Source organism: Pezoporus occidentalis, unplaced genomic scaffold (assembly GCF_034315485.1).
Source record: "Pezoporus occidentalis ecotype Australia unplaced genomic scaffold, CSIRO_AGI_Poc_V1 ctg147, whole genome shotgun sequence".
NCBI classification, from domain to species: Eukaryota; Metazoa; Chordata; class Aves; order Psittaciformes; family Psittacidae; genus Pezoporus; species Pezoporus occidentalis.
This window is the reverse complement of record NW_026913284.1, coordinates 922,898-938,277: the sequence shown is the minus strand read 5'-3', so window position 1 is coordinate 938,277 and position 15,380 is coordinate 922,898. Positions and strand designations below refer to the sequence as shown.

The following is a 15,380-nucleotide window of genomic DNA, read 5'->3' as shown; positions in this document are numbered from 1 at the left end:
TTTAGTACTTTTGAAAGCACTGGTTTTAAACTACATATGTAGAAGTTACTAAGATCCTATAAGAGGGCCTTTTTGCTTTTAATTAACAAGGACTACAGACCCTCCTTATTTCTACCTAGCCTAAATGAAAAGTGAGATGAACTCTTTTAATTTATAATTTTCTGAGTGATGGCATCCAAATGTCCATGTCCTGACTAACCAGGACATCAGCACGTTCAAAAAATCTGCCTAGACATCGTGTATGCTGTCTTATGTGTGATGAGAAAACACATGAGAAAACACTGATTATTTTTGTGGAATGGGAATATTTAGATGAGAAAGAATGCAAATCCACAGAAAAAGAAAAGGAAATTTACAAATTCTTCTGCTTTTTTCTTCTGAGGCTGGATTCCCCTAACTGCTACATGCAGGGAACACTGCACAACCTAAGTAAAAGATTTCCATTCGTGATTGTGTGGGTAGCAGTATTTTCTAACACCAACCAGTAAGTTTTAAGTGTGTTAGAAAACAAATGACATGGCAATGATGAAGCCAGAGTAGTGTATATATTTCTAATACAAAGAAAAACATTAGGTGAAACTTTCTTGCTTACTCTGTATACAGGGATAACAATACAATGAAATGATCAAACTGAGCTGTAATTGTTGCTTTGGCTGCATATTCTAATAACACAACCCTGACCTCTTGTGGGAAAACCAGGAAACCTGGGCAAGTCATGGTCTGCACATCTGAAGACTGCACAAGTGGAGCCTTAGGTCAGTCAGGGGAGACGAGTCAAGGAAGGGGAAGTCATTAGGCACTGGGAAAAGTGAGAAGAAAAGACTTCAGCAAACTAGGAATGGCAATGTTGAGATTTATCATGCTAGATCTTAAAAAACCCAGCTCTGTTGGTGATATGAACAAATAACACTGGGAGCAATCTAGAGACAAGGAATCAACTAATTGCTGTCCTGCCACCTAAAAGATACAAATCGGTGTAAACATGGTGAACAAGAACATCTCTGCACTTCATTACTGCAACTGTAGGGGAGAGGCAGTTGAACAAAAGGAGTAAGTAGTGTAAACTCCTGTTGAATGCTGAATACAGCAATTATTTTAACACTGTGCTTTACGTTCACAATTTATTTCACATCTAAAATATAAATGATGCTGTGAAAAGCAGAAGCTGATTTATTATGGGCAATGGCAAGAGATATGGGTATGGCAAGTCAGACAGACAAACTGCAGGCTGTCAGCATCAAAATGTTTTCTGTGAATGATTTGGGGAACAGTTATAATTTGGGTTTGAATGACAAGCCGAATCATTTCAAGGGTTTACTCAACGAGGTACATACAGAATTGATGAAAATTGAAAATTATGAAGCAATAAAATTATGGCACATGGCTATTCAACAGAGATGAGGTTTGTTTTCTCTTAAAATCAATTTTGCAAGTCAGCATTAGTAAGTTAAATGTCTTACTCCTGAACAGGAACACCAGCTTTGTACATTATGAATTGAATTACGTCTTATAGAACATGTATTAGTCTGGAGGAATGTGCAGCAAACTTGTCTTTTCTTTTTACTAATGTTTGTTTAGAAAACATATTTTACAATGCAGAGATTTCAGCTGCTGCCATATATATAATTGTGAAAATAACACTCATTGAAATAAACTTTGAGAAATGGGTATTTAGCCTTTCACTTTGATGAAAATACAATTTTTTTCTGTGTGCTGCTCTTATGGAAATATGCACCTGTTTTGATTAGTTCAGATTAAATTTACTTTTGCTACCCAAGTTACGTCTGGCATACTGACACATTTCTTTCATATGTGCTCAGACTTTGCTTAGGCAGAAGTAAAGCATTACCCAACCAAGAATTTTGAGTAGGTTCTTGCTTACTGTTTACCTCTTCTAATAGAAAGATATATAGATGTACATATAGGTATATGCATCTATGTTTGTTTGTCTTAAAATTGTATTGTTAGATTTTTTAAATGTAGCTTTCGTTAGGAGAACTTAAAGAGTAATGCTTAATATGTAATTATTGCGCTGTGTTGTTACCTACATTAGTTTCTCACTTAATATCCCTGATAAACATTTAAGAAACATTTTCATTCTAATGTATTCTTTGCCTGATAGAAGAAGACTTTGTAGTGAATTCTAAAGAAGTTGCCTTCACATTTTATCTTATTGGATATATCTCCATGAAAGCAATAACTGGATTTGTCAAACTACAACCTTTATTGTCCTGTTTGATTACTTTAGTGCTCTCCTGTAACAATAGAAAATAGGGAATATGCACAATGTAACAAAGGAATTGGAAGACTACCATTCACTATAGAAGGAAAATATATTCAGATCAATTTTAACATTTTAATGGATGTATAATCACTTAAGATTCTTACATTACTGCAGTTATTTATAAAAACCTGTACTTGGTAAGAAGGAAAATTTGAGTCAGGGTTGAAAACTAGATATGTAAAAATTAGACACTAGTTCAGAATGCACCAAGAGGCAGTATTCATGTTGTTATCACAACATAATTGTTCATACATATTTTTGTCTCCTTCCTGTAAGTATCCTGTACATTATGTTGTATGTATGACTTGTTCAGAAAACATTCATTCACCTTTCTGCAGACAAGAGTTATGGATCATAATGCCTAGTACTGTTTCTGTTCTGACACAGCCACTATATTGCTCTTAAAAGAGCTTGCCAAATGCTTATCAAGACTGACCTTACTAGCTCAAAAAATATTTGCCCTCTGGTTTCCATGATCTCTTCAACAAGAACAGATGCTATCAATGAGATGAGATATTAGTACACAGTAAAAATAGGTCAATTTTGGCTGAATATTGCATGCCACAAAATGCATAGTATTTTTCATAAGTAAACAGGTGCTAATAACTTTGAGAAAGGAAATTCTTTATCTTGCAAATATTTTCTGCTTTTTATTTGCTACTTATGTAAAAATCACATTTTAATGCAATTAGTATAAGTTGCAGTATGATAAGTTTAATTGTGAAATATTGGTTAATAATGTTAATATGAAAGTTGCTAAGTCTATTTAATTCAGTTACATTTATTTCTCATTTGTCTCTAACTCCTAAACTGTTAAAAATAAAGAGGCTCTATGTGATTACATAGATGTGTATATAAATAAGCTCTAATGTTTAATGGGTTTTGTTTTTTTTTTTTCCAGGGATCTTTCAAATAACAGAATTGGTTGCCTAACACCAGAAATGTTTGTTGGTCTTAACAGTCTTCACAAACTGTGAGTATAATACCACTTTTGTTTTAAACAAGAGGAATCCAGACTATCATATTGCTTACCTGAGTACAGCTGGAAATAAACACTCATTCTAAGAAAATTACAGGATTTGTACAAAAAAAAACAAACCAACCATCTCCTGAGCCTTTGATTGTGATGACTTGATATTTTAAATGGCAAAATAGATTATCAGGCTATTCTAGAAAAAGCGCTCAGAAAATATGAGATTATGATAGTAGATAGGGAGAATCAGATAACCTGGAAGAAGAGATGAAATGTGTGATGACAAGAGTTTTCTAGTAGATACTAGGTTAACCAGAGAAATAGAAGGAGCGGTTGATTTTGAAGGAGGACAGAAGTAACGTTCAGGACTCCAAGACTAGGCAGTAAAATGGGATATGAAATTTAATGTAGATAAATATTAAATGATGCAAGGGGGAAAACCAGCAAATCTGTTCTGAGCTAGCCATTAAAAGGCAGTAAAGATGTTTTGAGATGGTAGTAGGTAATGCCATAAAAACATCTGCTCAGTATCACTTAAGAAAATAATTCGGGGTTATTATTAGCAGAAGAGAGAACAGATTGGAGAACATCCATTGTACTATGGGGAAAAAAGCAAACAACATGCATTCTTGACCAAAAAGATGACCAAAACCAGAAAAGGTTCAGAGAAGGACAAGGAGCAGCCAAAGGTGTGGTACAGCATAGGCAAGTATTAGGAGTTAGTTGGCTGTGACTTTCCTGGTTGGGAAAGGGACAATTCATAGGAAGGAGCCTGGTTTAAATGGACATTTGGCCAAACCCAGGAGGACTCCCTAAATTCTTTCATAATTGTCTTTTTTCCTGAATGGGAAGTAAATTCCTATACTTCATCATAGTGTGTTACAAGTCTCGCACTTTATTTTCTTCTTCTCTAGCCAGTTCTGGCATTTCCTTGGAAAAACAGGGAAATCTTTCTAGAAAGATCTGCCATGAGGTCAAGATGACACCAGGTAAAAGGCTGAAATCTGGTATGCTTACTGATCACGTTAATGAGAGTAACTATGCCAGATCTTCTCTGATGAAACCAAGTGAGAACAGATGATGGGAGGAGCTTTGATAGCATGTTGCTGAACAGCTGCATACTGCCCCCCTTTTTACTCATCTCAGATACTTGGCAAATTTGGGCAAGCCCAAGTTACCTATTGAGAATTGCTGGGTCTCCTTTTGTTGTGCACAGTGAACATGGCTGTGACTATATAGCTAGATTACTATAGGGGTATGTTTAATTCAAAATAGAGAAGTCACCTCATTTAGTGGAAGGCACTTCTAGATGCTCAGGAATATATGTCTAAAAACTGCATTTGTAAATCTTCCAGACTCCGGCATAAAGGCTAGTTAGCAGTTAAATACAGAATTTCAGTCTTGTGATGGTAAGGAAACACAACAATTTCTCACTTGTAATACAGTAATATTATTAAAATATCTTTTGCACCAAGTTTTAGTGTATTTTCCAACTTAAATTTTGACATTTCTTATCTTCCCTCCATGCATTGTCTTTTTGCTAACCTTTTCCTGTTCATTATAGTCTCTGTATTCCTTTGATCTTTTTAAATCTTGAATTAATTTTTCAAGCTACAAGATTTGGTTATTGATCCATTTAGTCTATCTCACATTTTTCCTGTATGGGTTTTAAATTGCCTTTCTACCACTGACTGAACAAATGGGGCTGTTCTGCATTCCAGTTCATGCACTTTTGTAGTTCTTCACTAGTTACTTTTTTTTTTTTCCCCTCCAAAAGCCTGACCTTTGGAAATCAGAGGCACAGTAACAGATAAGTTTAAATTCCCCTTTTATCCAAAGTAAATCAGTTCATGACTGCTATGTCAAAAGTTATGACTTTCTCTTTTGTAAGGACTGTCCTCCTTGCCAAACCAAAGTCAAGAGTACCATTACTGTTGGTCAGTGAATATTTTGTGAAGAAATAAAACTACAATCTCAATCAAGAGAAACAGTTTCCTACTGTTCATAATGTCATTTGTTCCTCAATCTCAGAAATCTCATATAATAACATAACGCTGATAGTAATTATGTGAGCTGGGATTTTGATTTGCCTCTGGTGTAAAAACTGGTGATTGTTCATTGACTGCAAGCTAATGCCACCTGGTACTTTTCTAGCACTTCGTGGCTTTTATTCTCCTTGGAAGTTCATGCAGAGTTCCCAGAATCAGACTTTTTAGATGTGTTTAAAATGCAGTAAGACATTTTTCTGTTGCTACTGATGGCTCTGAATTGTGTTTACTTGTCTTTTCAGGCCTATGAGAAAGCTGTTCTCTGAAAAGGTTATGGAGAAGTATTTACTTAGTGTAACATCAGTGTATGCAATTGTACTAGGGAAAAGATGACAAGTTCTTAAACATGGAACTGGTTTCAGAGCCATCAAATGTGCTTTAGGTTACTGAAGGAGCAATATAAAGATATATGCATATACGTTGATTCATGCAGCTGTTGATTGTGATAATTAGAGCTCTCCTGTATTATGTTAGCAGAGGTGAATTACAGAAGGATCTTTGCAGGCTGTTACCAAAAACCAGTAGGGAGAGCCGTGAGTCCACTGAAAGGACCAAAGGACATAAATCTTCACATGCACCTTCTGTGAAGTACAGAGATGAGATTTTCTTATGCTGTTTACAAGCACGAATACCAGGTGAAAATAACACAGTGTATTTCACTCAATCCTGTAAATCTAATTCAGTTTAAAAAAAAAAAAAAATAGGGCTGAAAAATCAGCTCTAGGCCCAAACCAAAATAGGATATTTAACCAAATGATGTAATGCATATTATCTAAACTATGGTAAAGGTATGTTTCAATACTTTATACATTGCTAAAATGAAGGATGAGAATAGCCTGAGCTTTCAGGGGTAATACAAACACTCTTCAGAGGGCTTGCTGGGTTTGTTCATTCTATTTTAGAAATTCTTGAGATTAATTAGTAGTATCATCTAGTATTGTTTTGAAAGCATGTACACATACAGAAACCATAAAAATTGTAAGCTTCCTGCTAATGTAGTAAAGAAGACTTTTACTCTGATTGAAGTCAGGGTGGGTATTTCAGTGAATAGGAATTGAATTTCCAGTTACTAATGAAATCTAAAATTTCACACAGCTCCTGAAATTACTGCAGCCAGTAAGTTGTGATTATGTTCCTTGAGACTGATCTAATTTTTGCACCTTCTTGGATTTGATGAATTGTACTCTGGAAAATTACTCCAAAATGCATTCACACCATGACAGATGCAGCTGGCAGTGCCTCAGACAGTACAAGAGAAGATTTATTTTGTCTTCTAAGATATTAGCTTAACTTTTTTGGCTTATATATTACCCTTTGGCTGTGTTTATGCTGTGATGAGGTGCATGTATTCTAACTAGGAGTGACATAATTAAATGCAACAAATCTTCCAAATCTCCTTTGGCCCCTCAGTGGCCATGTTTCAGTGGTTTGTTCTAGAATTATGTATGCAAACATATTTTTGCTAGGTAATGGAGCTGCCATCCACATTAATTCTGTTTATATTTGATTGAAGTATCAAGAGCTGTGAAATACTGGGATGATGCCACTGTACTGATATATCAGATTTCATTTCTTTAGTCCCCCATCGACTCATGAAATCATAGAATAGTTAGGGTTGGAAAGGACCTTAAGGTCATCTGATTCCAACCCCCCTGCCATGGGCAGGGACACCACACACTAGACCATGTCACCCAAGGCTCTATCCTCTGAACACAGCCAGGGATGGAGCATAAGTTAGTTCTTCAGGTTCTGAAATGTTGCACCCTTAAATCTGTTTCAACAAGTAGCTACTGCTGGATCTCCCTTCTGGAAGTTTGAAACAGAACTTCTTTCTTATTTCCAATTGTTTGATTAAAGTATATCTGATTTATTCTTCATTCCTTCTCTGAATCAGCAGCAGCCGTTACCTTTATGATAATACTATACCATAAATTCTTGTGTGACTTTCTTGCTGCCGCTGAAGCAGCTAATCACTTTGTATGGTGCCACAAATAAAGCACAAAACCAGTGACATAGTGAATCAGATTCCATTTCAGCAATATAAAAAAAAAATGCACCCTAACCTGCCCTCTCTGTATTTCTGTTGTCATTTTTTATGCTTCCTATCCCAGTCTTTTTGCACAGATCAATCACCCTTGCATTCAGGTTTTGATTTTTAATACTGCTTGTAAGAGTGAAGCATTTTTCATATTCATATACTCCAGCTCCTACCTGTATTTTGCCTCAGAATGGCCCTTTGAGATGCATAACTCCCTTTGTTTTACAGCGTTTGTCATTTATATTAAAGTTTTTGGCAAAACTATTTTATTAATTTCTGTAAAAGCACAAGAGTATTTGGTATATGAGAAAAAGTGTAGGACCTTGTATGTAAGACTAAACCATTTTACCTCTGATAAAACAGAAAGCCTCTGTTTCTGCTAATGGACTAAGGTAATGGTGTTGTAAGTGCTATCAGCTTTGGAGTGCATTAATATATGTTTGAAATGTTTGCAAACTACGTGATACAGATGTTTTTAGAACAAATGTCCTCTTAAAACCAAGGTAGTGTGGGCTTTTAGGATACGTGAATCAGTGGAATTTCACAATGTCATGCATTTGGACTGGAGCAATCCCAGGCACAGCTACAGGTTGGGCAGAGAAGAGATTCAGAGCTGCCCTGTGGAGAAGGACTTGGGGGTGTTGGTTGATGAGAAAATGAACATGGGCTGGCAGTGTGCGCTTGCAGCCCAGAAAGCCAACTGTATCCTGGGTTGCATCAAAAGGAGCGTGACCAGCAGGTCAAAGGAGGTGATCTTGCCCCTCTACTCTGCTCTCGTGAGACCTCACCTGGAGTGTTGTGTGCAGTTCTGGTGTCCTCAACATAAAAAGGACATGGAACTGTTGGAACAAGTCCAGAGGAGGGCCACGAGGATGATCAGGGGACTGGAGCACCTCCCGTATGAAGACAGGCTGAGAAAGTTGGGGCTGTTCAGCCTGGAGAAGAGAAGGCTGCGTGGAGACCTCATAGCAGCCTTCCAGTATCTGAAGGGGGCCTATAGGGATGCTGGAGAGGGACTCTTCATTAGGGACTGTAGTGATAGGACAAGGGGTACCGGGTTAAAACTTAAACAGGGGAAGTTTAGATTGGATATAAGGAGGAAGCTCTTTACTGTAAGGGTGGTGAGGCACTGAATGGGTTGCCTAAGGAATTTGTGAATGCTCCATCCCTGGCAGTGTTCAAGACCAGGTTGGACGAGGCCTTGGGTGACTTGGTTTAGTGTGAGGTGTCCCTGCCCATGGCAGGGGACTTGGAACTAGATGATCTTAAGGTCTTTTCCAACCCTAACTATTCTATTATTCTGTATTTTAATATATAACATAAGTTTTCCGAACTGACAGATCCAGGCATTTGCAGGGTATTGCAGATATCTAGCGCAGAAATGCCTGTGTTATTGGGATGATCTGTAAAGATTTCTGAAACTTTTGTTAAAAAACAAGGAGTTGTTTTTTTTTTGAGATTAGATATTGTAATTATGTGTTTCTTGGGCATAGAGATGTATTGCTTTATGACTTGCACAGCCCTATGAACATGATCTTAGTTTGCTAATTATTACTAGTAATATGGAAACTTCAAACCAGGTCACTTCTAGAAGAATATGAAACAATATGGAAAATCATCTTGCTGGCTTTTGTTTTTAACTGTCAGTAACTCAATTACTACAGCACTTGGCAAAACCACTGAAGAAAATGGTTCTGTACTTCATGGTCCCAATGAAAAGAAACCAAAAGTCTGTAAATGGAATATGAGTTAGGAATTTTTAGGTTAGCACAGTGTAGGTGAGTTCTCACTAAATACCTTGGTGGATTTGGCAGGACCTATGGGAAGTGCATTGGTTCAGTAGACAGAATGAACACTGGCTCAGGTGCATAGCTCCCATACACCTGCTGTGACCCTGCCATATTAGCCATGGAAACGACTTACCATTCTTCCCTGTGTCTTAAAATATTGACCAGGTGTAAAGCATTCCTTTGGTCCATATGGAATTACCAGAATTCAGGCTTGGTGCTCTGTTTTTGTTGTATGAAGCCTGGCTAGCTATTTAAGGGAAAAGCTGGGATTTGTATCTGATTAGAAATGTTGTCATGCTGCAGTGGGGTAAGGCAGAGAAAAGAAACCCCCTGTATTTCTGACTTCTGGGTGCCATTCATGCAAGGCTAGACAGATTGCTTTCCCCATCCCTCAGTTCAGCATGACTGTCCTCTGTCGGTAAGTTTATACTACTGTGACTTCTTACATATTAGTGGAACCGCTTCTGATTTCCTTCAGTGTAAATATCAGGGTTATCAGTTTCTGATTTAGTCCATTTAATGTCCCAGTTCACTGAGCTGCTTCAGGATATGCCTCATCAGGGCTTATGTCCAATAAGCACATGAGTAGATCCATTTAATTTTAAGGAAGGAGCTGAGTCTTTATGAAATGCTCAGTATTTTTAGTTCCTGTTGATAAATACAAAATATTAAAGGTATAGGCAGCTACAAGCAAACATTCATTTCCACCTTTAGATATACCCACATTTGAAGAGATAGATACTCAAAAGTGCTTCCATTTCCAGGAGCTTTGCATTGCAATTGTATTAAAGGTGCACTGCTAAACAAAATCTTAACAATGAGTTCCATTATATCCACACATCTCATTGTCACTGAATATAATGAGAAACAATTTCACTTAATGTTGCTGAACCAGTTTATTTTCTGTATTAGTAGAATTTTTCTTTAAATTACTATGCAAATTTGAAGTGTTCGAAGTTCGATTTCTTTTTTTTTTGTATTATTAGTTCAGTGGTGAGAAATTGATTGTGTGCAAAAAGGAGATTAGTTATTGTTTCAAGAATGCTTCATAACTTTCTTAATTTATAAATTAGCCATATTTTCTCTTCTTTTTCGAATTCATTAATGGATATGTTTCTGTACAGGTTTCTGTAGAAAGAATGATTCTTGAGCTTTTTGTTCTTCCTTACTTTATGGAGCTGGTTCATATTTTTGCAGATTTCTCACTTGTGGAGCACTGCTCCTGGTCTTCAGTTTAGTATACATCATTTACTTTGTAGACATAAGAGAAGTAAAATCAATAATTATAAAAACATCATTTTAAATGAAAAAGTAACAAAACCATTTTCTTTGCCAGTCTGTGATTTTTTTTGTATGTAACAATAAATCTCCAGTGAAGAGATCTGCAGTTTCACTGATAGCTGAAATTTTGTAGCCATCCTTGAATTCAGACATGTAGGCTTCAGGCACTGCATAGAAAGCAGCATATATATGTATTTCAGAAGAAGGTAATTCATATGCTGTGAAATATGAATCTTGGATACTGCACTAATTTTTCAGTTTACTGGTGTAGAAAAAGATGGTATTACTTGATATTAAGCATTTACCTTTTATACTATTAAGGCACTGGCAGAGCAATGTAGTTAAACTAGGCAAATTTGAATTGCGTCTGTTTTCAAGCATTCAGCCTAATCCTTTCAGCCATCAAGACAAAACATAGTGAACAGTAGTTAAAATGGAAATGTCTTTAATTTAAGGATAGGAAAATTCAGTTTGTTTAAAGTCCTTCATAATGAAACTATTTGTGTAGTTACTTTGATAACTCATTACTGTTTTAAGGAATTGCTTGAATTCTTCTGATAATTACTAAAGACACTGGGTTTAGTCCTTTTCCTTGAAGTGACGTTCTACATCTACTATAAAAATACAACACAGGTATCACTGACTATTAATTTAATGAATATTGTCACTTAAATTCTAGAATATTTTCTTCCAGAATTGTATTCTATTAAATATGTAGAAATATTCCTGTTTATTAGACCAAGTGAAAGTTTACCTGATATGAATACAAAGTAAAAGTGTGTTATGTGATTTGAATATTGCTGTCATTTATGAAAAAGCAATGTACAAATTTAAATATGTTTTTGCTGTTGTCAAGAAAACAGTTTCTTAGTTAGCACTGGGAAAATTCTACTCTAACAACTTTGTTTTCTTGTATGTGTTATAACTGACTCTAAATTGTGTTTTTTCTAGGAACTTGTCAGGTAATATTTTTTCAAGTCTCATGAATGGACTTTTTTCTGAGCTGTTAGCTCTGAAAGCACTGTAAGTATCATTCATTATGTTCAGAAATCTGTAATATTCAAGAAAGACATGATAATAAACACAGCAGAGTTGAATATGAGTTCAAACAGGGTAGTTTCTAGAAATGCATTCTAAATGTAAAATATGCAGTGATCTGTTACCAGTGTCTGGCTCTCTGTTGATGAGTTGCCATCTTCTATCTGTCCTGGTGGAATGGATACCGCTGAGAACTTGACCCCATTCATGACTAGCCCAGGCTAGCCATCCTGACTAGTATCCATGTTTTTTTTGTCCGTTATCTTACATCTCTCCATGTTTTCATGCATTAGATCATATAAAATATACATGCAACATATAATATATAAATACACTAAAACACTCACATTAAATATTTTTCCTGTAATTATAATAACAATTTCCAGTTATTTATAATAAATGTACCTTTCTGAGATCTCAAGGTAGATCTTACAAACTTAAGGGACTTCTTACTTAGGTAGATCCAGTGCTTAAATGTTTAAGTGGAAGTGAGTTACAGTATGACTTTCTACAGTAGCACATACTCAAATTTAATTCAGTAGTCAGTCATTCTGTTCTGTAATCAAAACCAGAATTTTGACGTAATGTCTTGGAAGTCATTAACAGTGGGAGAATGTGAATTAGTTGTCTTGGGATGTCTTTACAATTATACATCTGTAATTGTAGATCCACAGTTATGTATCTACCTAGAATTAGTTCTCTTTGGAGTGAAATAATTGAAATCTAACAGAAGAAAATATGTTTATAGAAACTGCCAATGTGTACTAATTGTGATCTTTCTTTGCCTTTCTAGACACTTTAACACTGATTCACTCATTTGTGACTGTAATCTAAAATGGGTCCTGCAATGGGCCAGAAATGCTTCAGTTCGAATAGCAGAGGAAACAGTTTGTGCATACCCCAGTGCTTTACAAGGACTGTCATTTCATAACCTGAAGGAAAACCAGCTGATATGTGGTGAGCTGTACTCTCATTTAACATTACAAACTGTAGTAGAATCCAGAGAAAATATTAAAAAACAGAAATTAGGCAAAAAAAAAAGCCCACACCAAAACCCACACCAAAGACAAACAGCCAAAAAGAGTAATAAATGTGAATTGCTTTTAGGCACAAGAAATGCAGTTATATGGCACAGAAGATACAACTGAGGCTGAAAGAGAATGGAAAAAAATACAAGTTTCTTATTTCATATAAAATTATATATATATTGCAAAAACAACACTTTCCTGTGTATATATTAGGTAACATGTAATTATGTTTTTAACCATGATGATAGCTCTACATTGTATATAGCATGAACTTAGGATTCCTACAGCAATTTATAGAATGTTCCTTTCAAGTTACACCTCTGACAGCATGGCATAAATGTCAGATTTCATTCTTGTATTTTTCAATTTTATAAACCTGTAACTACACATTATAGCACTGTGTCTTGGGGTTGAACAGAATTCCTACGGTGAGCTTCAGTTAGGTCAATTTTGTATTTGAAGACCTGTAAGTAAATTGATTTTTTGGAAAAGATTTTCCACCACAGGAATTACAGAATCATAGAATGGTTAGGGTTGGAACATGATGGATATGGTGTGAGGAAGGAAACAAAAAAAGTATAAATGAGTAAAAAACCTTATCTCACGCTGAGCACTGTCTAGCAAAGAGCAGAATAAACCAGAGATTTTGAAAGGAGCACATACTGCAGAGAAAAAAACGTTGTCTAAGATGATGCTGGTAGGTTCTGTAATCAGAAGTATAATTTCACACGTACTTGATTATCACAAAATTTTTGAACCTTTGACTTTCTTGAATGGTGGGAAATTGCTGGGATGGTGATTTTGCTAATGCCTCATGGAAACAAAAGGAAAGAAAATGCTCTTATCCTAATAACCACAAGAGGAATGATGCTGTTGCTAACACGTTTGTAGCAGAAGGGACATTACAGCTGATGGGAGTAATAACAAAAGAAATGGTTTTAACAGCTAATGCAGATGTTTACAAGTTGGGAGAGATGTGAAAGGATGTGGATATCAGTTACAGAAGGTCTATCAGCTGAATTGTTAAGGAAACACAGATACCTGCCTGGAGGCAAATAAGGGATGGGTGCTTGTAAGAAAAAGACAGAGAAGTTTCCAGTAGCCTATATTACAGAACATTTGAAAATCTGCAGTACTTCTCAAATACCAAGCTGTCTATTTATCAAGGCCCAGCAGGGGCATCTTCATAGAGATCCATTTCCCAGCAGGAAAAGTCCTTTTGAAAATTCTGGAATGATCAGAAGAATTGATTAAGGACTATTAATTGGTATTCCCAGGTTGCCAATGAATGTGTGCCTGTGAAATTTACAGAGTAAATGAAAGCAATTTCTCAGATTTTCATACCTTAATTCCTAACAGGACTCTTTGCCACCTCTGCTACAGCATTTATAATTCCCATCAAGTTCTCAGCTGATATTTATAATGTCCACAGAACACTTGACAAGGTTTGTAAGGACTGCCAATAGCTTGACACTGCTTTTAGTATCTGTAGAGAGCTTCACAGTGGTTATATTTGCTGAGCCATCCACCAGCTCTGTAATGTCTGCCAGGTACTTCACAGTGCTTATAATATCTGTTGGGCAGCTCACAGTGCCCACAAAATTTGACAATTTCATTTTCAGTAACTTAATCTGAATTTAGACATGATAGAAATCTGTTTGCTACCAAAATAATAACAGCTATTGAGAATGTTTTGAAAATGTGTTAAAATATGCGTAGAGCTAATCTAATCAAGCATATCTTAATGAAAATATTAAGTAATTTAAAAATTAAAAACTCCTGCATACGAACATCTTCCATTCTATCAAACATAGGTATTTATAGTTACTATCCATTTCTACATACTGGAGAGATGTCATGAGGTATCACAGTCACAAGGTTAGCATAGAAAAGAAGAATTCAATGGAAAAAAAAAATAGAAAGGAAATGGCAAAGATCTCAGATGAATGAGGGAATTAGTCAAAAAGTCAAAGTATGTGGAGACAGTAAAAAAAATCTGAGTAGCTACAGGGAGCAGTTTGCCGTGTGCTTTTTAGATTTATGTTTTGATGGGAGAAGAAATCATCTTTCTAATTTCTTTGTGGCAAATCTTTCTCATGGGTCTGATAACTCACAACAGCCAAAGTAGTCACCCACTGAAAGCAGCTAAGCACTCGCTTTGAGGATTTTAATACAAGTTAATTTAAGTGACTGCACTGTTTTGGAATTCACAGGGTTCTGCTTGCATATTTCATTAACAGCTTATAAGAGCTACTTAAATCTTCCTTAACAAAAATCTCCAACTCTCAGAAATGTTCAGCTATAAAACAGTTTTTAACAATGTTGGAAATAAGCCTGAAAAGTTAAGTTTTCCCTTTGTCTTCTGCCTTAATTACAAAGGACTGCAATGAATTCATAATGGTATAGACAGAGTATCTTTCTGAAAAACGATTGTGAAATTGGCTTCATGCAGTGCCTTGTTACTTCTTCTCCATGACTTCAAGTATAACTTACTCAATTTACAAGAGGAAATATAATTTTCCTGAACACCGGTGCAATAAATTCCAGCTGAGGTCTGATAGGAGTCTTATGTTTTTTCCCTTGCGCACATCATCAGCAGAAATGAATTCTATAGGCCAGATTCTTCACTCAGGAAAAACCTGTATGAATTTTTGTCTTAAGGGGATTACAGAAGTGGGGATTTGATTCTTTGCGCTGATGAATGAGGTATTAGAATTTTGTTTCTTAGTTTCAATGTTATATTGATGCTATTGAACTAATAGTACTAAGTAGTAAAAGTTCAGTTGTTTTGCAAATTACAGTTGACATCATACAATTCTGATGAAGAATTTTTCTGTTAGAAAATGTTGACTCATCAAACAGATTTTTTGGAAAAATGCTGACTATTTTGTATCCCCCAA

At 35.8% G+C, this 15,380-nt stretch overlaps 1 protein-coding gene across 1 annotated transcript in view; it reads left to right on the top strand.

Moving 5' to 3' along the window:
• The window catches only part of ADGRA1 (adhesion G protein-coupled receptor A1), a 286,313-nt gene that overhangs the window by 100,676 nt on the left and 170,257 nt on the right, over positions 1-15,380 (top strand). The window contains exons 4-6 of the mRNA XM_062610365.1: positions 3,186-3,257; positions 11,366-11,437; positions 12,246-12,409. Of these exons, the coding sequence (XP_062466349.1) occupies positions 3,186-3,257; positions 11,366-11,437; positions 12,246-12,409 (308 nt within the window). The remainder of the gene's footprint in view (positions 1-3,185; positions 3,258-11,365; positions 11,438-12,245; positions 12,410-15,380) is intronic.